Source organism: Nerophis lumbriciformis, linkage group LG16 (assembly GCF_033978685.3).
Source record: "Nerophis lumbriciformis linkage group LG16, RoL_Nlum_v2.1, whole genome shotgun sequence".
NCBI lineage: Eukaryota > Metazoa > Chordata > Actinopteri > Syngnathiformes > Syngnathidae > Nerophis > Nerophis lumbriciformis.
In genome coordinates, this window is record NC_084563.2 from 1507463 (window position 1) to 1534420 (window position 26958).

Consider the following 26958-nt stretch of genomic DNA (forward strand, 5'->3'; position numbering starts at 1 on the left):
GTCGACTCGGTGACAGAAAATACCGTGAGTATGGCTCCCTGCGCTTCGTGCACCGTTCTCATGGAAAGGTTGGCCCTACCAGAGGGCCGTGTCTGCCAACGAGAGCAGAGTAATCTCGTAACTTTAGACGTTGCGGACACATCTAGCGTTAGCTGTAGCGAGCTAACTAGCCCAGTTTGTAGCAGTCCTAAGTGGCCTACAAGCAACGGTGAACCGGTTGAGACGCATAATAGTGTAACCTATTTTTATGGGCTTTCCTCTTTGTGATGTTAAGTTCCTGTTATACGCTGTTAGCCTTGAGCTTTTATTTTGAAGGCGCAAAGAGCGGAAGTGATGACACTGGTCTAGCTCAGTGGTTACTTTGCACTTGACAAGTACAATGAATGTTACCAGTTCACAGCTTCCCGTTTCAACGGGGTTGTAACCTATTTTTATGGGCTTTCCTCTTTGCGCCTTCAAAATAAGAGCTCAAGGCATATACTGTATAACAGCGTATAACAGGAACTTAACATCACAAAGAGGAAAGCCCATAAAAATAGGTTACAATAGATTTAGCCCTTTAGCTAGTCCTACACCCCAGTCATAAGGGACTCCATCACCCAAAACATACAGCTTAGCCAACCAGCCACAATTAAGTGTATTGCCGGGGCCAGAGCACCTGACATTGAAGCTAATCTTAGGGAGCTAACTCGTAACAGGCCTAGTAAACACGTACGACAGGCTAATCGCACCACTAGCTACGCCAACATAGTTGTACACATTGGCTCCAATGACACTAGGATGACACAGTCAGAGATTACAAAGAGGAACACAGCCAGGAGGTGTAGCAGATTCGTCTCGCTTAACAAGTGGCTGGCTGGTTTTTGTAGACAACAGGGACTAACGTTTATTGATAATTGGCCCTCTTTCTGGGGCAAACCGGGCTTGCTGATGAGGGACGGCCTTCACCCTAACCGGGAAGGCGCCATCATCCTGTCTAGGAACATAGACTACTGTTTGAGTCACACTTGACTAACTACACTAGAGTAATTACAGTGTCTCTTAGTCCGGGAGAGGAGTCAGTTAAGCTAGAACTAACCAGCGCTAGGCTGGATAACCCCTGTACGCATAGCATTTCTCCTAGAATAATACACAACTCACATATTGTTTTTTCTGTAGTGACTGTGTCAGAGGTAGATATGCATTCTACTGAGGTGGCAAATAATCTGAAGATTCCCGTCATATCAATTCCTATATATGGTCGAAACTATTTAAAGTGCACTACGTATAATAAACGCAACATTATTAATATTTCTACTACGGATAATTTAAACAAAAACTCGTCAAAACAGCCCACTACCTATAATATGGGCTTTTTAAACATAAGATCATTGTCTCCCAAATCGTTATTAGTTAATGAGGTCATCAGAGACAACAATCTTACCAAAACGTTATTAGTTAATGAGGTCATCAGAGACAACAATCTTACCAAAACGTTATTAGTTAATGAGGTCATTGGAGACAACAATCTTACCAAAACGTTATTAGTTAATGAGGTCATTAGAAACAACAATCTAAACAAAACGTTATTAGTTAATGAGGTCATTAGAAACTCTTAACGTCATTGGTCTCAGCAAAACCTGGCTCAAACCAGATTAATTTTTCCTGCTGAACGAAGCATCTCCTCCTAACTATACGAATGCACATATTGCCCGTCCTCTTAAAATGGGTGAGGGGTCGCACTAATATACAATGAACACTACCCTTAACCTAAATAATAAATATACATTATTTGAGGTGCTTACTATGACGTCTGTCGCACCGCTGCCTCTCTACCTGGCTGTTATCTACCGCCCCCCTGGGTCCTATTCGGATTTTATCAGTGAATTCTCAGAGTTTGTCGCTGATCTAGTGACACTCCCAGATAATATAATTATAATGGGGACTTTAATATCCATATGAATACCCCATCGGACCCTCAGTGCGTGGCGCTCCAGACTATAATTGATAGCTGTGGTCTTACACAAATAATAAATGAACCCACGCATCGCAACGGTAATACGATAGATCTAGTGCTGGTCAGGGGTGTCACCACCTCCAAAGTTATGGTACTCCCGTATACTAAAGTAATGTAATTTTTTTTTCTATTTTTATCTATGTTTCTGTTTGTGTGTCATGATTTCATTTTTATTTTTATTATATATTATATATTTTTATTATATATTCTTACTTTAAAATAGCCTTGTCGTGGTTTAACTCTTATCTTACTGACACAACTGGCACCCCAAACCATCACCCAACCATGCAAATTTTGCATTTCCTTTGGAAATCGAGGTCCCAGAGTCTGGAGGAAGACAGGAGAGGCACAGGATCCACGTTGCCTGAAGTCTAGTGTAAAGTTTCCACCATCAGTGATGGTTTGGGGTGCCATGTCATCTGCTGGTGTCGGTCCACTCTGTTTCCTGAGATCCAGGGTCAACGCAGCCGTCTACCAGCAAGTTTTAGAGCACTTCATGCTTCCTGCTGCTGACCTGCTCTATGGAGATGGAGATTTCAAGTTCCAACAGGACTTGGCGCCTGCACACAGCGCAAAATCTACCCGTGCCTGGTTTACGGACCATGGTATTTCTGTTCTAAATTGGCCCGCCAACTCCCCTGACCTTAGCCCCATAGAAAATCTGTGGGGTATTGTGAAAAGGAAGATGCAGAATGCCAGACCCAAAAACGCAGAAGAGTTGAAGGCCACTATCAGAGCAACCTGGGCTCTCATAACACCTGAGCAGTGCCAGAAACTCATCGACTCCATGCCACGCCGCATTAACGCAGTAATTGAGGCAAAAGGAGCTCCAACCAAGTATTGAGTATTGTACATGCTCATATTTTTCATTTTCATACTTTTCAATTGGCCAACATTTCTAAAAATCCCTTTTTTGTATTAGCCTTAAGTAATATTCTAATTTTGTGACACACGGAATTTTGGATTTTCATTTGTTGCCACTTCAAATCATCAAAATTAAATGAAATAAACATTTGAATGCATCAGTCTGTGTGCAATGAATAAATATAATGTACAAGTTACACCTTTTGAATGCAATTACTGAAATAAATCAAGTTTTTCAAAATATTCTAATTTACTGGCTTTTACCTGTATATGTTGGAACTCAAGGTGTGGCCGCTCATGTTGATCTATCCTTACAACAACTAGATGGTATAAGATGGACACAAATGCTGTCCCACATTGTTCCCTTGCCCTCTGTCCCGCCTACGAAACCAAAGACTTAGGTTGAATGATGAAACAGAGCGTAGCTGAACCGGCATGCAAATACCACATTTTCAACTGTTTGGGTTGTCTGTTAAACACATAGCTATGGGCTACAATTTGGACACTCCTGCTGTAGGCTACGAGGAGCTAGCAGCTACACAACAGCTTAGCTAAAACAACACATTTAAGCATATCAAAAAAATATAGTTGCTTATTACATACACAAAGTCACCAAGACAGAAGTCTGATAGAAAGTATTTAGTAACAAACGTGTCCGCATCATTCAACTTTCTACAACAGGAACCATACTTAATGAATTATTGTGGCCACTAGGTGTTGTAAAATATCAAATTACTATTGCAAAAGCATCCGCCATAAGGTTAGTATTTTTCTAATATTTGTGTCAATATATATAAGCATATTTTGTGGCTTTCACCATATTGAATAATATGCATAAATTGTAGGGTCAGGTTCCCTACCCTAATGCCACCCTCCAGTGGTCCACAGAAAAAGGCTTTCATTGACCTCAAACATGACCTGTCCTCCACCTCTGCTCTTGCTGTGCTTGACTATCAGCTGCCTTCTTTTTCTAGGATGTTTCTGAAAGTGATAGTACTACTAACACTGTCCCTTTTTCAGGGACAGAGGGGGGAGGAGGTGAGGTTGGATCGTGTCGAGTTTGAGCGCGTCAAGTTTTTGATTTCATTGATGTGATCAATCCGGTACAAGGGAAAAGGTACGTGCTGACTTGTGTTGACAATCACAGTGGTTGGACGGAAGGAACCCCAACCTCAAAGGAGGATGCCAAATCAGTAATTAAATGGCTTGTGAATGATCTAATACCCCGACATGGTTTCCCCAAAAAGATTAGGTCAAACAACGGCACCCATTTTAAAAATACTCACTTAGCCTTGGTCGAAAAGGCTCTCGGACTAGAACACAGGTTAGCATCTTCAGTCCCAAGGTAAGGTTGAAAGGATGAACCAGAACATCAAAACAAATTGGCTAAAATCTGTGCACAGACCAAATTGAATTGGATTGACATGTTTCCATTAGCGTTAATGATCATTCGAATGTCCCTGAATAAAACTGTTTTTCCGCCCTTTGAATTCTTCACCCTATGAACTGCAGACAGGTCAGCCCTTCCCAGGACCAGCAGCTCCCTTGGATGGAGGGATCAGCGTGAGACCAAAATGGTAATCTAATTATGTTCAATGATGTGCATGATCAAGGTATTATGTTATTCCATTTTACTATATATAACATACATCCATAAATGTGGATGCATATGAAAAAGTGCAATATATTTATCTGTACAGTAACCTTTTTTATGTATTTATGTATGCACCTTATTGCTTTTTTATCCTGCACTACCATGAGCTAATGTAACAAAGTCTAAGACTAATCAGAGGTGAGGCCACTAATTGTGTTCTGTGATATGGTTTTGCTGCAGGCTGAAGACAGCGATCGCTCAGTGAGGGTCATAGAGGAATTTTCACCTCGCATTAACAACGTTGGGGTTTTTCGCCTCTATCTGCAGTGGAGATTTGTAAGGAAGTGGCCTAGGTCAGAAATCCATCCCGTATGGTCCAGGGTCCTAAAACCCTGGAAGGGGGGTTATGTAGTGGAATTTCTGCCTATTTTCACCTTTCACCTGAATGCATTAGGGAGAAGATTGCCAAGCGTGTAAGAGTTGAGCATATGGTCGCCCTGACATTGTACAAGATGTTTTGATTGTTGCAGGATGTTGCAGAGTAAGTAAATTCAAAACAGCTGGCCCCTGACCCACGAGGAAAAACATAAATAACCAAGTTGGACCAAGTCAGGGGTTCTTCTTTCTTTTTTTTCCTGCTAGAAGAGACCACTGTAGTTTCTCCGGAGAAACTGTTTGTTTCATGGCAATTCAATCCAACCTTGTACCATTTGATTATGAGTAGATGCAACTCTTGTGATAAATTCACTTTTGTTCTTGTTTAAGATTTGGACTTTCTACTACACTGGTTTTGAAGGTGAACAAAGATGGAAATATTGTACTGGTTTTGAAGGTGAACAAAGATGGAAATGTCCTGGTTTTGAAGGTGAACAAAGAGCATCCTTCCATGTGTCCTCAGTGGACTTTCAACTGATGAATTGTCAAGCTGCCTCCAGGTGGCGCCAGTGAGCAGTAAAAATATTACTAGGACAAAGATGATCATCAGCTCCAGAAAGGAGGCCAGTCCTGTTGTTAAGGGCAACCGTGGGAGCATGTTGCCATGGTAACAAGGCTTGCCTGTTGCCTACTATGACATCCACTCAGTCAACTGCAGCACCGCAGGAGGAAATCATCCAGCGCTACTTTAGTCACACCAGGCTTCGCTACACATCTTTAAAAGGTTACTTGGCCAGGATGACTTCATTCAACAAGCACACAAAAATGTTTTTCCATAGTTAGAAAAAACTTCTTTCTTCCATTTGAAACAAGTTTTGCAACTAAAAAAATATATTTTCTAAAATTTAAAAAAAGATTCGTAGGTAAAAAAAAAAAAATTTCTGCAAGTAAAAACTTTTTTTTTTTTTAATTTTTTAGATCAAACAAGGATTTGTAAATGTAGAAAACTATTTTCTTTAAAGAACGATTCATAAGTAAAAATAAAAAAATTCTTCAATTGAAAAAACGATTTGCAAGATAAAAAACTTTTTCTTTAATAAAAAAAAATTTGTCTACTCACCTCACCTGTCTATTCACCTCACCTGTCTACTCACCTCACTTGTCTACTCACCTCACCTGTCTATTCACCTCACCTGTCTACTCACCTCACCTGTCTATTCACCTCACCTGTCTATTCACCTCACCTGTCTATTCACCTCACCTGTCTACTCACCTCACCTGTCTACTCACCTCAACTGTCTACTCACCTCAACTGTCTATTCACCTCACCTGTCTATTCAGCTCAACTGTCTACTCACCTCACCTGTCTACTCACCTCACCTGTCTACTCACCTCACCTGTCTACTCACCTCACCTGTCTACTCACCTCAACTGTCTACTCACCTCAACTGTCTATTCACCTCACCTGTCTATTCAGCTCAACTGTCTATTCACCTCACCTGTCTATTCACCTCACCTGTCTACTCACCTCACCTGTCTACTCACCTCAACTGTCTACTCACCTCAACTGTCTATTCACCTCACCTGTCTACTCACCTCACCTGTCTACTCACCTCACCTGTCTACTCACCTCACCTGTCTCCTTACCTCACCTGTCTATTCACCTCACCTGTCTATTCAGCTCAACTGTCTACTCACCTCACCTGTCTCCTTACCTCACCTGTCTATTCACCTCACCTGTCTATTCAGCTCAACTGTCTACTCACCTCACCTGTCTCCTTACCTCACCTGTCTATTCACCTCACCTGTCTACTCACCTCACCTGTCTCCTTACCTCACCTGTCTATTCACCTCACCTGTCTATTCAGCTCAACTGTCTACTCACCTCACCTGTCTACTCACCTCACCTGTCTACTCACCTCACCTGTCTACTCACCTCACCTGTCTCCTTACCTCACCTGTCTATTCACCTCACCTGTCTACTCACCTCACCTGTCTACTCACCTCACCTGTCTATTCACCTCAACTGTCTATTCAGCTCAACTGTCTACTCACCTCACCTGTCTACTCACCTCACCTGTCTACTCACCTCACCTGTCTCCTTACCTCACCTGTCTATTCACCTCACCTGTCTACTCACCTCACCTGTCTACTCACCTCACCTGTCTATTCACCTCAACTGTCTACTCACCTCACCTGTCTACTCACCTCACCTGTCTACTCACCTCACCTGTCTACTCACCTCACCTGTCTATTCACCTCACCTGTCTATTCACCTCACCTGTCTACTCACCTCACCTATCTACTCACCTCACCTGTCTCCTTACCTCACCTGTCTCCTTACCTCACCTGTCTCCTTACCTCACCTGTCTATTCACCTCACCTGTCTACTCACCTCACCTGTCTACTCACCTCACCTGTGAGGTGAATAAAATGTATTTACACTTGAATCAACTATTTCAATCTTTCTATGCATTAGCATGTTTGTTAGTGTACACTTGCTTGCTATTAGCTTTAGCACCTGCTTACAAATGTTTACATGAAATGTACCGCTCACACATCAAATGATATCAAGACATCCTCATACACACGTCATCATAAAATGATATCAAGACATCCTCATGCACACATCATCACTATCAGTGAAAATTGATATCAAGACACATCCTCATGCACACGTCATCACTATCAGTGAAAAATGCCTTCCATAGAACCTTCCATCGTTTGTGTTTCTTGGTGGAAGAAAGCGGGTGTTGCAAAGCAAGGTTGGTTGCATGAAGAAAAGCATGAAGTGAGTGATCAGTGACACGCTAACAGCCAATCAGGTGACAGTATCAACTATCAAGTTTGGTTGAGTCTTGAAGTGAGAAGACAAAGTCCACAGTGGCACTTTCTGTTCATGTGTAGCCGCGCTCACCCTTTAGAGCACAGCTGTAAGCTGCAGAGAACACTTAGCTCACCCTTTAGAGCACAGCTGTAAGCTACAGAGAACACGTAGCTCACCCTTTAGAGCACAGCTGTAAGCTGCAGAGAACACTTAGCTCACCCTTTAGAGCACAGCTGTAAGCTGCAGAGAACACTTAGCTCACCCTTTAGAGCACAGCTGTAGGCTGCAGAGAACACTTAGCTCACCCTTTAGAGCACAGCTGTAAGCTGCAGAGAACACTTAGCTCATCCTTTAGAGCACAAATGTAAGCTGCAGAGAACACTTAGCTCACTCTTTAGAGCACAGCTGTAAGCTGCAGAGAACACTTAGCTCACCCTTTAGAGCACAGCTGTAAGCTGCAGAGAACACTTCTCAGGTTAACATTTCTTTCTTACTATATTAAGCGGCGTGGCTCAGTTGGTAGAGCGGTGGTGACAGCAACTTGAGGCTTCCAGGTTCCATTCCAGCGTCCGCCATCCGAGTCACTGCCGCTGTGTCCTTGGGCAAGGCACTTTACCCTTGCTTTAAATGTTTACATTGCATTGTGTCCCTGCTCCTTATTTCCGATAGGGCTTTAAAAATATCCATCATGGACAGATCTAAAACATGTGGCAGGAAGTCCTTGGTTTATTTCCTGTTCTATGTTCTATGGTTAGCATCATCTCTTCCTGGTAACAGGGAGGAGGTGAAAAGAGTTGAGGGGCTGCTGAAGACCAAACTCAGGGACTCCAAGGAGAACTACAGGAGGAAGCTGAAGGACAACAACATGAAGGCGGTTTGGAGAGGTATGCAGATCAAACCGTCAGGGGGTACGGGGGTGGACGGAGATAAATAGAGGGTCAATGAACTAAAGCAGTTCTTTAACAGGTTTGACACAGTGGCTCCGACAAGCTCCTGCCCCCCCAAGACATGCCAGCAGGCCCCCTGACAACTTCAGCGAACCATTACACCCCCCCCCCCCCCCTCACAGCCCCCCAACTCCAATAACTACCTCCCCCCAATTAACACCTCACCCTCATAATATAATATAATATATTATTTATTATTATTATTGTCTATTGTGAGCGAATTCCCCCCAAGGATCAATAAAGTACTTTCTATTCTATTTGTGAGGCACACAACACAATTCAAAAGGTTTTCTTCAAACTCACTCACGAACTTTTGGCTTCCATTTTACTTCAACTTGAAGTTGGTTTTAGCTTGCACCCTTTTCTATGTTGTTGTGCTCTTTTGGACTGAGAGATATAAGCAGACATCGTATACAACCATAAGACCTGATTGAGAGATATAAGTAGACATCATAAACATCAATACGGCCTGATTGAGAGATATAAGTAGACATCATAAACATCAATACGGCCTGATTGAGAGGTATAAGCAGACATCATATACAACCATAAGGCATGATTGAGAGATATAAGTAGACATCATATACAACCATAAGGCATGATTGAGAGATATAAGCACACATCGTATACAACCATAAGACCTGATTGAGAGATATAAGTAGACATCATAAACATCAATATGGCCTGATTGAGAGATATAAGCAGACATCATATACAACCATAAGGCATGATTGAGAGATATAAGTAGACATCATATACAACCATAAGGCATGATTGAGAGATATAAGCACACATCGTATACAACCATAAGACCTGATTGAGAGATATAAGTAGACATCATAAACATCAATATGGCCTGATTGAGAGATATAAGCAGACATCATATACAACCATAAGGCATGATTGAGAGATATAAGTAGACATCATATACAACCATAAGGCATGATTGAGAGATATAAGCACACATCATATACAACCATAAGGCATGATTGAGAGATATAAGTAGACATCATATACAACCATAAGGCCTGATTGAGAAATATAAGTAGACATCATAGACAACCATAAGGCCTGATTGAGAGATATAAGCAGACATCATATACACCCATAAGGCCTGATTGAGAGATATAAGTATACATCATAAACATCAATACTGCCTGATTGAGAGATATAAGTAGACATCATATACATCCATAAAGCCTGATAGAGAGATATCAGTAGACAACATATATGACCATAAGGTCTGATTGAGAGATATAAGTAGACATCATATCATATAAGTAGACATCCCCCCATTAAAATGTGTTAAAAATTAACACATCTTATACATAGATACATATATATATATAATATGACATTTATTAAAGTTATACATCAATAAATATATATAATATGACATTTATTAAAGTTATACATCAATAAATATATAATATGACATTTATTAAAGTTATACATCAATAAATATATAATATGACATTTATTAAACATACTGTATTAGGGCTGGGAATATTTTACACTGCACCATTTTATATTCACAATCAATACTTTTAATAACATTGGATGTACTACATTCTTGCATACAACTATGATGTAGTACATTCCTGCATACAACTATGATGTACTACATTCCTGCATACAACTATGATGTACTACATTCATGCATACAACTATGATGTACTACATTCCTGCATACAACTATGATGTACTACATTCTTCCATACAACTATGATGTACTACATTCCTGCATACTACTATGATGTACTACATTCCTCCATACAACTATGATGTACTACATTCCTCCATACAACTATGATGTACTACATTCTTCCATACAACTATGATGTACTACATTCCTGCATACTATGATGTACTACATTCCTCCATACAACTATGATGTACTACATTCCTGTATACAACTATGTTGTTCTACATTTTTGCATACAACTTTGATGTACTCCATTCCTGCATACAACTATGATGTACTACATTCCTGCATACAACTATGATGTACTACATTCGTGCATACTACTATGATGTACTACATTCCTCCATACAACTATGATGTACTACAGTCGTGTATGCAACTATGATGTACTACATTCCTGCATACAACTACGATGTACTACATTCATGCATACAACTATGATGTACTACATTCCTCCATACAACTATGTTGTACTACATTCCTGCATACAACTATGATGTACTACATTCTTGCATACAACTATGATATACTACATTCTTGTATGCAACTATGTTGTACAACATTCCTGCATACAACTATGATGTACTACATTCCTGCATACAAATATGATGTACTACATTCTTCCATACAACTATGATGTACTACATTCCTGCATGCAACTATGATGTACTACATTCCTGCATACAAATATGATGTACTACTTTCCTGCATAAAACTATGATTTACTACATTCATGCATACAACTAAGATGTACTACATTCCTGCATACAACGATGATGTACTACATTCTTCCATACAACTATGATGTAATATATTCTTGCATACAACTATGATGTACTACATTCCTGCATACAACTATGATGTACTACACTCCTGCATACAACGATGATGTACTACATTCCTGTATACAACTACGTTGTTCTACATTTTTACATACAACTTTGATGTACTCCATTCCTGCATACAACTATGATGTACTACATTCCTGCATACAACTATGATGTACTACATTCCTGCATACAACTATGATGTACTACATTCCTGCATACAACTATGATGTACTACTTTCCTGCATAAAACTATGATTTACTACATTCATGCATACAACTATGATGTACTACATTCCTGCATACAACGATGATATACTACATTCCTGCATACAACTATGATGTACTACATTCTTCCATACAACTATGATGTGATATATTCTTGCATACAACTATGATGTACTACATTCCTGCATACAACTATGATGTACTACACTCCTGCATACAACGATGATGTACTACATTCCTGTATACAACTACGTTGTACTACATTCCTGCATACAACTATGATGTACTACACTCCTGCATACAACTATGATGTACTACATTCCTGTATACAACTACGTTGTTCTACATTTTTGCATACAACTATGATGTACTACATTCCTGCATACAACTATGATGTACTACACTCCTGCATACAACGATGATGTACTACATTCCTCCATACAACTATGATGTACTACATTCCTGCATACAACTATGATGTACTACATTCCTGCATACAACTATGATGTACTACATTCCTCCATACAACTATGATGTACTACATTCCTGCATACAACTATGATGTACTACATTCCTGCATACAACTATGATGTACTACATTCCTGCATACAACTATGATGTACTACATTCCTGCATACAACTATGATGTACTACATTCCTCCATGGATCTTGTGTGAGAGGAAGAGAGGGGGTCAATCTTTTTGCAATGCAGTCTGCTGAAAATAATGGAAAGTGTACTGAGGCTGTGTTGCAAGTGCCATAAAAGACTGTACTGCCATCCGGCGACTAAAGTAGATTTGTCACGTTTCATGTGTCGGGTAAAGCGTGACTCTATTGAGAAGAAGTTTGACTTGTCTTCTCTCCACGCACGTCTCAATGACTCATCACGCTAGCTTTCTCCAGGGGGTGGGGCTACGGTTGCCTGGCAACAGACGTGGCCAGGGGCTTGGCACGGGACAAGGTCCGCCTCCTGACAGAGCGTGTTGCCAGGCAACCCAGTGGAAAATGCGCTCGACTGAATTCCGCCAAAATAAGAGCGACGGAGAGAGGCCGCGGTTGCCGTGGTTACCATTGCGGCCCCGGCACGAGTCGGCGTTTGTCCCAACAAGTCTCCCCCTCCCCCTCCCCCTCCCCCGCTATGTGGCTGCACGCCAGCTGTGCGAGCCAAGGACAACATGGAGGAGGAGCAACACCCTGGCTGTCAGTTAGCATGTTAGCATCAGAGACTCGTGGCATGTAGGAAAAGGGGAGTGGTCACTTACGTCTTGTGGAGGTGGAGGGTGTGCGCGTGGTGGTTGTTGGCGGCGTTGCTTTTGTGCAGGCGCTCCAGCCGCTCCTTCTCCTTCTCCACGAAGTTGGTGTTGGTTCCCGTGCTGGTGGATGGCACTCGCCGCAGGCGGCTGTGCCCCCGGGCAGGGTTGGGGGGCGGCGGTGGAGCGATCTGCGTGGGTATGGCGGCGTCGTTGGTGCTGTTGTAGGCGCCGTGGTGGTGGCTGTGGTAGAGCGGGATGGAGGACGGCGGCTTGGGCGGGGCTTGGCTGTTGTGGTGGTGGTTCTTGGCGGGGGCCAAAGAGAACGGGGCCGGAGGCGGCGGCGGCGGAGGGGGAGGCAGAGGGGGTTCCGGAGGGGGCGCGGCGGCTTGGCGGTCCAAGCGCAAGTCCTTGTTCTCTTGGCTGAGCCGGTCCAGTTGGACCTCCAGCTCATCGATCCGCCGCCGCTGCGTTTCCAGAAGCTTCTGCTGGCTTTCAATGATGTTGTTGAGTTCCAGGAGGTACTCCACCGCCCGGTTGGGGCTTTCAGGGCTGCCCTGATTAGCATCCATGGCTAATGCTAACTTAGCTCAGGCTAAAAAGAAAACAAGTCAGACAGAGATGCCTTGTAGTCCACACCCTGAGGACATCTACACCACTACACAACTACCACCTAACCTCCACCCTCCCCCCCACCGGCACACAGTGGGGGGGAGAGGACTTCTTCTTCTTCAAGTTCTGCTGTGGAGCTCAAGATGGATCCCGCGCTCGCTGGCGCCCATCAGACGGCGGGACGCAGTGGTGGACCATCAGCTGCCGGAGTCAGGAGGTCCTCAGAGCCATGATGGAGGACAAGAGGACAAAATCTACTGAAAGAGGTGTCCAATCAGAGGGTCAGCGCTATCCTCTCCCTGAAATCCATGCGGGGTCACACCTGGCTGAGGACCAGAGGAGAGGAGAACCTGAGCTGAGGAGCAGCTGGCATGGTCCAAGTCTAGACCTGCCACACCTTCAGCTGGAACACGCTAGCAGCTGGGAAGTGGTCTTCAGGCATGGCCGCCCAGGAGAGATGAGGAGGAGCGATTGGAGTCTTGTGGTCCACGACTTCACTTGCAGGACCAGGACCAGGACCAGATGGGAGTCTTGTGGCCAACGACTTCACCTGCAGGACCAGGACCAGGACCAGGACCAGGCCACATCCTTGGCAGATCTTGATGGCACTTCTGGATCCTTCTTGGTGGTTCCATGGAAGAGAGGAGAAGACAACCGGACATCAGGACAACAAACTTCTTACACAACTCCAAAATATTTTTATCTTTCTGTCCTTCGCCTGTACGGCCAGCAGCTACTGGCTAACACTGCTAGCAGCTACTGGCCAACACTGCTAGCAGCTACTGGCTAATACTGCTATCAGCTACTGCCCAACACTGCTAGCAGCTACTAGCTAACACTGCTATCAGCTATTGGCTGACAATGCTAGCAGCTATGGGCCAACACTGCTAGCAGCTACTAGCTAACACTGCTAGCAGCTACTGGCTAACACTGCTAGCAGATACTGGCTAACACTGCTAGCTGTTATTGGCTAACACTGCTAGCAGCTACTGGCTAACACTGCTAGCAGATACTGGCTAACACCGCTAGCTGTTATTGGCTAACACTGCTAGCAGATACTGGCTAACACTGCTAGCTGTTATTGGCTAACACTGCTAGCAGCTACTAGCTAACACTGCTAGCAGCTATAGATGCCATGATGTGTACAGGGGGCTTGGGGCATCTTGACACACATACTGTGACGACCAGGGCGCATGATGATGCGGGTGTTGTTCTCCCAGGAATGCAGACGGGCTTCAAACAGAGCTTGCAGGTAGGAAAATGATTTATTAAAACATAAATCAGACGGGAACAAAGAAAAGTGTGCTCATAGCACTTAAGGTACAAAACTAAAGGGCTAGCGTGGGAGCTAGCAAGCCAAAATAGCCTAGCGCGATAGCTAGCAGCTAAAGAGCAGGAAACAAACGTCGTCATCTGTTGTGTGAAACAAACTAGGAAGGCAGAGCGACTCACTGGCAAGGCAGGCTTAAATAATGTGATTGATGGCTAACAGGTGAGCGTCCGGAAACACACGCGGCAGTGAAAACAATAAGCAGCCATGGCAACAAACTCAGGTGCACAAAACTAACAGAAAACACAAGTGCCTCCAAAACGTAAACAGAAATATGATCATAACACATACTGTATATACATATATACACACATATATACATGTATATACACATACTGTATATACTAAGGCTGCAGCTAACGATTATTTTTCTATCGATTAATCTATAGATTATTTTTTCGATTAATCGGTTAATCTATAGATTATTTTTTTCGATTAATCTATAGATTATTTTTCCTTTTACCGATTATTTTTTTTTATTTAAAATGAAGATGAAAAAATAAATGTTGGCCAGTTTTTTCAAAAGGCATGACTTTTATATACAAAACAAAAAGTATGGCCACTCAGTCAACATTGACAACAACATGACAAAATATTCTGTAACAATGTAAACATTTAAAACTTTTAACATTTAACAAAATTAAAAGTAGCTTATTTGCTTTTTAATGTGCAAATATAAAAGTAAACATCCAGTGCAAATCTTAATATTCTGGAATAGTATAAGCATTTCAAAAGTAAAAGTATTGCTTATTTTGCTTTAAAATGTGCAAAAATAAAGATAAACATCCAATACAAAAAAGTGCAAAACGAAATATTCTGTAACAGTGTAAACATTTCAACAAAAGTAAAAGTATTGCTTATTTTGCTTAATAACACAACAATGATAGTATGATTAAAGTGAAAGTTAATTGTTGGTTTGTACATAGTATATGTAACTGTTAATGTTGTAAAAGGTATTTGCACAACTAATTAACGTTAGCGTTAAAGAGGAGCGCGTCTTTGTAAACACTGAACAGGCACGCCAAACGCGCCTCTCAGAGCGAAACGGTGCTTTAGTTTATGAATTTACAACGCAGATACAAATGACACATTCATGTTTTTGTGTAATGATGACAACGTATACGCACGCAGACGATTGACTTGTTGATGGTGATGGCAAGAACGCTGTCGGGTGTTTTCTTTTCAAATGTTCGTTCATAGCCGTTGTGCTGCTATGATAGGCCATTTCCGCTCGACACAGTGTGCATACAACAACATTATTAGGCTGTTTATTGAAATACTCCCACACTTTTGACGACTTTTGGCGTGCTTTTTTCCCCTCGCTCGCATCGTCTGCTTTGCGCTCCGCCATGACAGTAAAGTAGTGTGACGTAAATATGCGACGCGCCGACGCACAAAAACGGCGTCGACGTATTTACGTAACCGATGACGTCGACTACGTCGACGCGTCGTTTCAGCCTTACATACATACACACATATATATACACACACATATACATACATACACACATATATACATATATACACACATATATACATATATACACACATATCCATACATACACACATACAGTATATACATACATACACACATATACACATATAAACACACATATATACATACAAACCCCGTTTCCATATGAGTTGGGAAATTGTGTTAGATGTAAATATAAACGGAATACAATGATTTGCAAATCCTTTTCAAGCCATATTCAGTTGAATATGCTACAAAGACAACATATTTGATGTTCAAACTCATAAACTTTATTTTTTTTTGCAAATAATCATTAACTTTAGAATTTGATGGCAGCAACACGTGACAAAGAAGTTAGGAAAGGTGGCAATAAATACTGATAAAGTTGAAGAATGCTCATCAAACACTTATTTGGAACATCCCACAGGTGTGCAGGCTAACTGGGAACAGGTGGGTGCCATGATTGGGTATAAAAACAGCTTCCCAAAAAATGCTCGGTCTTTCACAAGAAAGGATGGGGCGAGGTACACCCCTTTGTCCACAACTGCGTGAGCAAATAGTCAAACAGTTTAAGAACAACGTTTCTCAAAGTGACATTGCAAGAAATTGAGGGATTTCAACATCTACGCTCCATAATATCATCAAAAGGTTCAGAGAATGTGGAGAAATCACTCCACGTAAGAAACCAACATTGAATGACCGTGACCTTCCATCCCTCAGACGGCACTGTATCAAAAACCCACATCAATCTCTAAAGGATATCACCACATGGGCTCAGGAACACTTCAGAAAACCACTGTCACTAAATACAGTTGGTCGCTACATCTGTAAGTGCAAGTTAAAGCTCTACTATGCAAAGACAAAGCCATTTATCAACAACACCCAGAAACGCCGCCAGCTTCTCTGGGCCTGAGATCATCTAAGATGGACTCATGCAAAGTGGAAAAGTGTTCTGTGGTCTGACGAGTCCACATTTCAAATTGTTTTTGGAAATATTCGACATCGTGTCATCCGGACCAAAGGGGACGCGAACCATCCAGACTGTTATCGACGCAAAGTTCAAAAGGCAGCATGTGTGATGGTATGGGGGTGTATTAGTGCCCAAGACATGGGTAACTTACACATCTGTGAAGGCACCATTAATGCTGAAAGGTACATACAGGTTTTGGAACAACATATGCTGCCATCTAAGCGCCGTCTTTTTCATGGACGCCCCTGCTTATTTCAGCAAGACAATGCCAAGCCACATTCAGCACGTGTTACAACAGCGTGGCTTCGTAAAAAAAAGAGTGCGGGTACTTTCCTGGTACCGCCTGCAGTCCAGACCTGTCTCCCATCGAAAATGTGTGGCGCATTATGAAGCGTAAAATACGACAGCGGAGACCCCGGACTGTTGAACGACTGAAGCTCTACATAAAACAAGAATGGGAAAGAATTCCACTTTCAAAGCTTCAACAATTAGTTTCCTCAGTTCCATGAGTGTTGTTAAAAGGAAAGGCCATGTAACACAGTGGTGAACATGCCCTTTCCCAACTACTTTGGCACGTGTTGCAGCCATGAAATTCTAAAGTTAATTAGTATTTGCAAAAAAAAAAAAATCAAGTTTATGAGTTTGAACATCAAATATGTTGTCTTTGTAGCATATTCAACTGAATATGGCTTGAAAAGGATTTGCAAATCATTGTATTCCGTTTATATTTACATCTAACACAATTTCCCAACTCATATGGAAACGGGGTTTGTATATACACACATATACTTTAGTGTTAGTCAACAACTATCTTGAAACATACAGATGAAAAAACTACATTTTGTCCCTTAGGGGGGCGTGTGGGGGTGGAGGGGCGTGAGAGGCAATGGTGTAATAGCATCTTTAGTGTTAGTCAACAACTATCTTGACACATACAGATCAAAAAATACATTCTGTCCCTTAGGGGGGGGGGGGGGGGGGGGGCATGATAAATGAGAAGCACTCAATAATCTAGTCTTTCCAAATATTCACAGACTTATTTTCAGCTCCACTAGCTGCACGCTGACTACTCTAAAGTTGACTTATTGTTCCGAGCCAAGATGGCAGCAATTATTGCACACGAAGATGGCAGCGTGCACGTGCGCGTGCACGTGTGGTCGCCGCACACGCTCAGTGCAGCACCTGCAAAATGTCGCATGCAGCTCTGATGAAGAGGAGGATGATGAAGATGGCTATTGACCATGCTCACGTGCCCACGCTCACGCCCGCTCCTCTTCCTCACTGCTCCTCACCTTCATCATCCCTCTGCAGTGCGGACCACGCTGAAGAAGACGAGCGTGTCTTCCTCCTCCACCGCTGATGAAGATGAGGAGGAAAAGGGGAGGAGGAAGAGGAGGAGGAGGAGGCGCTGACTCCAGACAAGATGCATGCTGGGAAACCACAGCAGGACGCATTCATAATAACATGCAATATATACATGATGTAAGTATATATATATATATATATATATATATATATATATATATATATATATATACTTACATCATGTATATATTACATGTTATTATGAATTTTACTTATGTTAATAATAACATGTAATATATACATGATGTAAGTATATATATATATATATACTTGAAGCCAACAAGCAAACCGTCAACTTCCTTGACGTCACTTCCAACCTGAGAAATAACAGCTACCAACCATTCACGAAACTCAACACAACACTCCAATACGTGCACCATGACAGCAACCACCCACCCACCACCACGAAAAGAATACCTACCGGAATCAATAAAAGGCTATCGATGCTGTCATCTAGCAAAGCTGAATTTGACCAAGCAACCCCCCCGTACCAAAAAGCCCTTGATGAAAGCGGATACAATTTCACCCTCACCTATGAACCCACGCCAGGAAACCAGCCAAAAAAGAACAGAAAACGAAACGACATCATCTGGTACAACCCCCCATACAGCAAAAACGTCTCAACTAACATTGGACACAAATTCCTCAATCTGATTGACAAACACTTTCCCAAAGACAACACCCTAAGAAAAGTATTCAACAAGAACAACATTAAATTGAGCTACAGCTGCATGAACAATATACGACAAATCATCTCAAACCACAACAAAACAATTGCAAATGAGCCGTCGGCCCCCGGACAGAGCGACTCCAAAACCAACAAAGGCTGTAACTGTCGAAAGAAACCTGATTGCCCTCTCAACGGGGGGTGCTTACAAACATCAGTTGTCTACCAATCTAAGGTAATACGCAAGGACATTAACACATCCGACACATATGTAGGATTAACCGAGGGAGAATTCAAAACCAGATGGAACAATCACAAGGCTTCTTTCAGGAACAAAAACCTGCGAAATACCACAGAACTCAGCAAACACATTTGGGACCTCAAAGACAATAATGTTGAATATTCAATAACATGGCAAATTCTTGCATCCAGCACACCTTACAATAGTGGTAATAAAAGATGCAACCTATGCTTGAAAGAGAAACTGTTTATTATTTACCGTCCAGACCTGTCATCCCTCAACAAGCGCAGCGAAATTGTAACAGCATGCCGCCACAGACGGAAACACCTCCTAGGTAACACATGAGCCAATCACCACGCCCCTAGGCCAGCCTGTACCCACCCACTCTGTGCCCTATATAAACCATGGTATGCGAATGCTCCCATTAAAATCTCCTGATGATTGAGGGTACCCCCCCTCATGAAACAGGCCTGTAGAGATGAAATAGTCTTGTGATTTTTTTCTCCCACACATACATATATATATATATATATATATATATATATATATATATACTTACATCATGTATATATTACATGTTATTATGAATGTTACTACATGACATATATACTTACATCATGTATATATTACATGTTATTATGAATGTTACTACATGACATATATACTTACATCATGTATATATTACATGTTATTATGAATGTTACTACATGACATATATACTTACATCATGTATATATTACATGTTATTATGAATGTTACTAGATACTACATATATACTTACATCATGTATATATTACATGTTATTATGAATGTTACTACATGACATATATACTTACATCATGTATATATTACATGTTATTATGAATGTTACTACATGACATATATACTTACATCATGTATATATTACATGTTATTATGAATGTTACTACATGACATATATACTTACATCATGTATATATTACATGTTATTATGAATGTTACTACATGACATATATACTTACATCATGTATATATTACATGTTATTATGAATGTTACTACATGACATATATACTTACATCATGTATATATTACATGTTATTATGAATGTTACTACATGACATATATACTTACATCATGTATTAATTACATGTTATTATGAATGTTACTACATGACATATATACTTACATCATGTATATATTACATGTTATTATGAATGTTATTACATGATATATATATACATATGACATATGTCATGTAGTAACATTAAGATGTTTCTACCACTGAACATTCTGATAAGAATAGTTACAATATTTAGAATAGAATAGAATACAAAAGAAAGTACTTTATTGATCCCTGGGGAAAATTCAGCACCACAGTTCGCTCACAATACACAATAATAACAATAAATAATAATAAATAATATAATATATATATATATAATATATATCTATATATATAATATAATTTAATTAGACAAACATCACATCTCCAGCTAGTGAAGATACAGAATGTCTATGAAGAAGATCCTTGTGCACACAAACATTCCTTCTGACTCCTGAGGCCACCATTCCATTCACATTCCTTTCACATTCTATTTACATTCCATTCACATTCCTTTCACATTCTATTTACATTCCATTCACATTCCTTTCACATTCTATTCACATTCCATTCACATTCCTTTCACATTCCATTCACATTCCTTTCACATTCTATTCACATTCCATTCACATTCCTTTCACATTCCATTCACATTCCTTTCACATTCTATTTACATTCCATTCACATTCCTTTCACATTCCATTCACATTCCTTTCACATTCTATTTACATTCCATTCACATTCCATTCACATTCCATTCACATTCTACCAAGTATTAATGTAGCAACATTATTTTCAAACGTGTATCTCAATCTGTGCTTGTGTCATCCAATTCACGTGTTTGTGTACTTGTGTGTGTGTCTGTATCATAATGTGTGTGTGTGTTTGTGTGTCATAATGTGTGTGTGCGTGTCTGTATCATAAGGTGTGTGTGTGTCTGTATCATAATGTGTGTGTGTTTGTGTGTCATAATGTGTGTGTGTGTGTCTGTATCATAATGTGTTTGTGTGTGTGTGTGTGTGTGTGTGTCATAATGTGTGTGTGTATCTTAATATGTGTGTGTGTGTCTGTATCATAATGTGTGTCATAATGTGTGTGTGTGTGTGTCTGTATCATAATGTGTGTGTGTGTCTGTATCATAATGTGTGTGTGTTTGTGTGTCATAATGTGTGTGTGTGTCTGTATCATAATGTGTTTGTGTGTGTGTGTGTGTGTGTGTCATAATGTGTGTGTGTATATCTTAATATGTGTGTGTGTGTCTGTATCATAATGTGTGTGTCATAATGTGTGTGTGTGTGTCTGTATCACAAGGTGTGTGTGTGTCTGTATCATAGTGTTTGTGTCTATCCTAATGTGTGTGTCTGTATCATAATGTGTGTGTGTTTGTGTGTCATAATGTGTGTGTGTGTGTGTGTGTGTGTCTGTATCATAACGTGTGTGTGTGTGTGTGTGTGTGTCTGTATCGTAATGTGTTTGTGTGTGTGTGTCATAATGTGTGTGTCTGTATCATAATGTGTGTCATGATGTGTGTGTGTGTGTGTGTGTGTCTGTATCATAATGTTGTGTGTGTGTCTGTATCGTAATGTGTGTGTGTGTCTGTATCATAATGTGTGTGTCATGATGTGTGTGTGTGTGTGTGTGTGCGTGTGTCTGTATCATAATGTGTGTGTGTCTGTATCGTAATGTGTGTGTATCATAATGTGTTTGTGTGTGTGTCATAATGTGTGTGTGTCTGTATCATAGTGTGTGTGTGTGTGTCTGTATGTCTTTATCATAATGTGTGTGTAAGTGTGTGTCTGTATGATAATGTGTGTGTGTCTGTATCATTACATTAAACACTTCTTCCATGTAAGAGTTGTGTGTGTATTCAGATGTGTGTATGTGTAAAGCAATCTTACAGTACACACTTGCACCTACAGTACATACTTGCACCTACACACACACACTTACACCTACAGTACACACTTGCACCTACAGTACACACTTACACTTACAGTACACACTTGTACCTACAGTACACACTTACATCTACAGTACACACTTACATCTACAGTACACACTTACATCTACAGTACACACTTGCACCTACAATACACACTTGCACTTACACACACACTTACACCTACAGTACACACGTGCACTTACAGTACACACTTACACCTACAGTACACACTTACACTTACAGTTCACACTTACACCTACAGTACACACTTGCACTTACAGTACACACTTACACCTACAGTACACACTTGCACTTATAGTACACACTTACTCTGCACACTTACACCTACAGTACACACTTGACTAAGTCATTAAAGACATCTTGACTTAGTCATTAAAAACATCTTGACTAAGTCATTAAAGACATCCTGACTAAGTCATTAAAGACATCTTGACTTAGTCATTAAAAAACATCTTGACTAAGTCATTAAAGACATCCTGACTAAGTCATTAAAGACATGTTGACTAAGTCATTAAAGACATCCTGACTAAGTCATTAAAGACATCTTGACTTAGTCATTAAAAAACATCTTGACTAAGTCATTAAAGACATCTTGACTAAGTCATTAAAGACATCCTGACTAAGTCATTAAAGACATCTTGACTTAGTCATTAAAAAACATCTTGACTAAGTCATTAAAGACATCTTGACTAAGTCATTAAAGACATGTTGACTAAGTCATTAAAGACATCTTGACTTAGTCATTAAATACATCTTGACTAAGTCATTAAAGACATCTTGACTAAGTCATTAAAGACATCTTGACTAAGTCATTAAAGACATTTTGACTAAGTCATTAAATACATCTTGACTAAGTCATTAAAGACATCTTGACTTAGTCATTAAAAAACATCTTGACTAAGTCATTAAAGACATCTTGACTAAGTCATTAAAGACATATTGACTAAGTCATTAAATACATCTTGACTAAGTCATTAAAGACATCTTGACTAAGTCATTAAATACATATCGACTAAGCCATTAAATACATCTCGACTAAGTCATTAAATACATCTTGACTAAGTCATTAAAGACATCTTGACTAAGTCATTAAAGACATCTTGACTAAGTCATTAAATACATCTTGACTAAGTCATTAAATACATCTTGACTAAGTCATTAAAGACATCTTGACTAAGTCATTAAAAACATATTGACTAAGTCATTAAATACATCTTGACTAAGTCATTAAAGACATTTTGACTAAGTCATTAAATACATCTTGACTAAGTCATTAAAGACATCTTGACTTAGTCATTAAAACATCTTGACTAAGTCATTAAAGACATCCTGACTAAGTCATTAAAGACATCTTGACTTAGTCATTAAAAAACATCTTGACTAAGTCATTAAAGACATCCTGACTAAGTCATTAAAGACATGTTGACTAAGTCATTAAAGACATCCTGACTAAGTCATTAAAGACATCTTGACTTAGTCATTAAAAAACATCTTGACTAAGTCATTAAAGACATCTTGACTAAGTCATTAAAGACATCCTGACTAAGTCATTAAAGACATCTTGACTTAGTCATTAAAAAACATCTTGACTAAGTCATTAAAGACATCTTGACTAAGTCATTAAAGACATGTTGACTAAGTCATTAAAGACATATTTACTAAGTCATTAAATACATCTTGACTAAGTCATTAAAGACATCTTGACTAAGTCATTAAAGACATCTTGACTAAGTCATTAAAGACATTTTGACTAAGTCATTAAATACATCTTGACTAAGTCATTAAAGACATCTTGACTTAGTCATTAAAAAACATCTTGACTAAGTCATTAAAGACATCTTGACTAAGTCATTAAAGACATCTTGACTAAGTCATTAAATACATCTTGACTAAGTCATTAAAGACATCTTGACTAAGTCATTAAAGACATTTTGACTAAGTCATTAAAGACATCTTGACTAAGTCATTAAAGACATCTTGACTAAGTCATTAAAAACATATTGACTAAGTCATTAAAGACATCTTGACTAAGTCATTAAAGACATTTTGACTAAGTCATTAAATACATCTTGACTAAGTCATTAAAGGCATCTTGACTTAGTCATTAAAAAACATCTTGACTAAGTCATTAAAGACATCCTGACTAAGTCATTAAAGACATCTTGACTTAGTCATTAAAAAACATCTTGACTAAGTCATTAAAGACATATTTACTAAGTCATTAAATACATCTTGACTAAGTCATTAAATACATCTTGACTAAGTCATTAAATACATCCTGACTAAGTCATTAAAGACATCTTGACTAAGTCATTAAAGACATATTGACTAAGTCATTAAATACATCTTGACTAAGTCATTAAAGACATCTTGACTAAGTCATTAAATACATATCGACTAAGCCATTAAATACATCTCGACTAAGTCATTAAATACATCTTGACTAAGTCATTAAAGACATCTTGACTAAGTCATTAAAGACATCTTGACTAAGTCATTAAATACATCTTGACTAAGTCATTAAATACATCTTGACTAAGTCATTAAAGACATCTTGACTAAGTCATTAAAAACATATTGACTAAGTCATTAAAGACATCTTGACTAAGTCATTAAAGACATTTTGACTAAGTCATTAAATACATCTTGACTAAGTCATTAAAGACATCTTGACTTAGTCATTAAAACATCTTGACTAAGTCATTAAAGACATCCTGACTAAGTCATTAAAGACATCTTGACTTAGTCATTAAAAAACATCTTGACTAAGTCATTAAAGACATCCTGACTAAGTCATTAAAGACATGTTGACTAAGTCATTAAAGACATCCTGACTAAGTCATTAAAGACATCTTGACTTAGTCATTAAAAAACATCTTGACTAAGTCATTAAAGACATCTTGACTAAGTCATTAAAGACATCCTGACTAAGTCATTAAAGACATCTTGACTTAGTCATTAAAAAACATCTTGACTAAGTCATTAAAGACATCTTGACTAAGTCATTAAAGACATGTTGACTAAGTCATTAAAGACATATTTACTAAGTCATTAAATACATCTTGACTAAGTCATTAAAGACATCTTGACTAAGTCATTAAAGACATCTTGACTAAGTCATTAAAGACATTTTGACTAAGTCATTAAATACATCTTGACTAAGTCATTAAAGACATCTTGACTTAGTCATTAAAAAACATCTTGACTAAGTCATTAAAGACATCTTGACTAAGTCATTAAAGACATCTTGACTAAGTCATTAAATACATCTTGACTAAGTCATTAAAGACATCTTGACTAAGTCATTAAATACATATCGACTAAGCCATTAAATACATCTTGACTAAGTCATTAAAGACATCTTGACTAAGTCATTAAAGACATCTTGACTAAGTCATTAAATACATCTTGACTAAGTCATTAAATACATCTTGACTAAGTCATTAAAGACATCTTGACTAAGTCATTAAAAACATATTGACTAAGTCATTAAAGACATCTTGACTAAGTCATTAAAGACATTTTGACTAAGTCATTAAAGACATCTTGACTAAGTCATTAAAGACATCTTGACTAAGTCATTAAAAACATATTGACTAAGTCATTAAAGACATCTTGACTAAGTCATTAAAGACATTTTGACTAAGTCATTAAATACATCTTGACTAAGTCATTAAAGGCATCTTGACTTAGTCATTAAAAAACATCTTGACTAAGTCATTAAAGACATCCTGACTAAGTCATTAAAGACATCTTGACTTAGTCATTAAAAAACATCTTGACTAAGTCATTAAAGACATATTTACTAAGTCATTAAATACATCTTGACTAAGTCATTAAATACATCTTGACTAAGTCATTAAATACATCCTGACTAAGTCATTAAAGACATCTTGACTAAGTCATTAAAGACATATTGACTAAGTCATTAAATACATCTTGACTAAGTCATTAAAGACATCTTGACTAAGTCATTAAATACATATCGACTAAGCCATTAAATACATCTCGACTAAGTCATTAAATACATCTTGACTAAGTCATTAAAGACATCTTGACTAAGTCATTAAAGACATCTTGACTAAGTCATTAAATACATCTTGACTAAGTCATTAAATACATCTTGACTAAGTCATTAAAGACATCTTGACTAAGTCATTAAAAACATATTGACTAAGTCATTAAAGACATCTTGACTAAGTCATTAAAGACATTTTGACTAAGTCATTAAATACATCTTGACTAAGTCATTAAAGACATCTTGACTTAGTCATTAAAACATCTTGACTAAGTCATTAAAGACATCCTGACTAAGTCATTAAAGACATCTTGACTTAGTCATTAAAAAACATCTTGACTAAGTCATTAAAGACATCCTGACTAAGTCATTAAAGACATGTTGACTAAGTCATTAAAGACATCCTGACTAAGTCATTAAAGACATCTTGACTTAGTCATTAAAAAACATCTTGACTAAGTCATTAAAGACATCTTGACTAAGTCATTAAAGACATCCTGACTAAGTCATTAAAGACATCTTGACTTAGTCATTAAAAAACATCTTGACTAAGTCATTAAAGACATCTTGACTAAGTCATTAAAGACATGTTGACTAAGTCATTAAAGACATATTTACTAAGT

The 26958-nt window shown here is 39.0% G+C and overlaps 2 protein-coding genes across 6 annotated transcripts in view; both read right to left on the minus strand.

Moving 5' to 3' along the window:
- slc36a1 (solute carrier family 36 member 1) overlaps window positions 1-26958 on the minus strand; it is a 532187-nt gene that overhangs the window by 58531 nt on the left and 446698 nt on the right. The window lies entirely within an intron of this gene.
- The window catches only part of LOC133581212 (uncharacterized), a 41196-nt gene that overhangs the window by 9129 nt on the left and 5109 nt on the right, over window positions 1-26958 (minus strand). Inside the window, exons 1-2 of one of the 5 annotated variants that reach the window (XM_061935307.1) lie at window positions 18292-18422; window positions 12626-13846 (exon numbers count right to left, since the gene is read on the minus strand). In XM_061935307.1, the coding sequence (XP_061791291.1) occupies window positions 12626-13185 (560 nt within the window). In that variant the 5' untranslated portion in view covers window positions 13186-13846; window positions 18292-18422. Of the gene's footprint in view, window positions 1-12625; window positions 13847-18239; window positions 18423-26958 lie in introns of those variants that run through there. The other 4 variants (XM_061935310.1, XM_061935308.1, XM_061935306.1 and 1 more) reach the window with 4 other exon arrangements.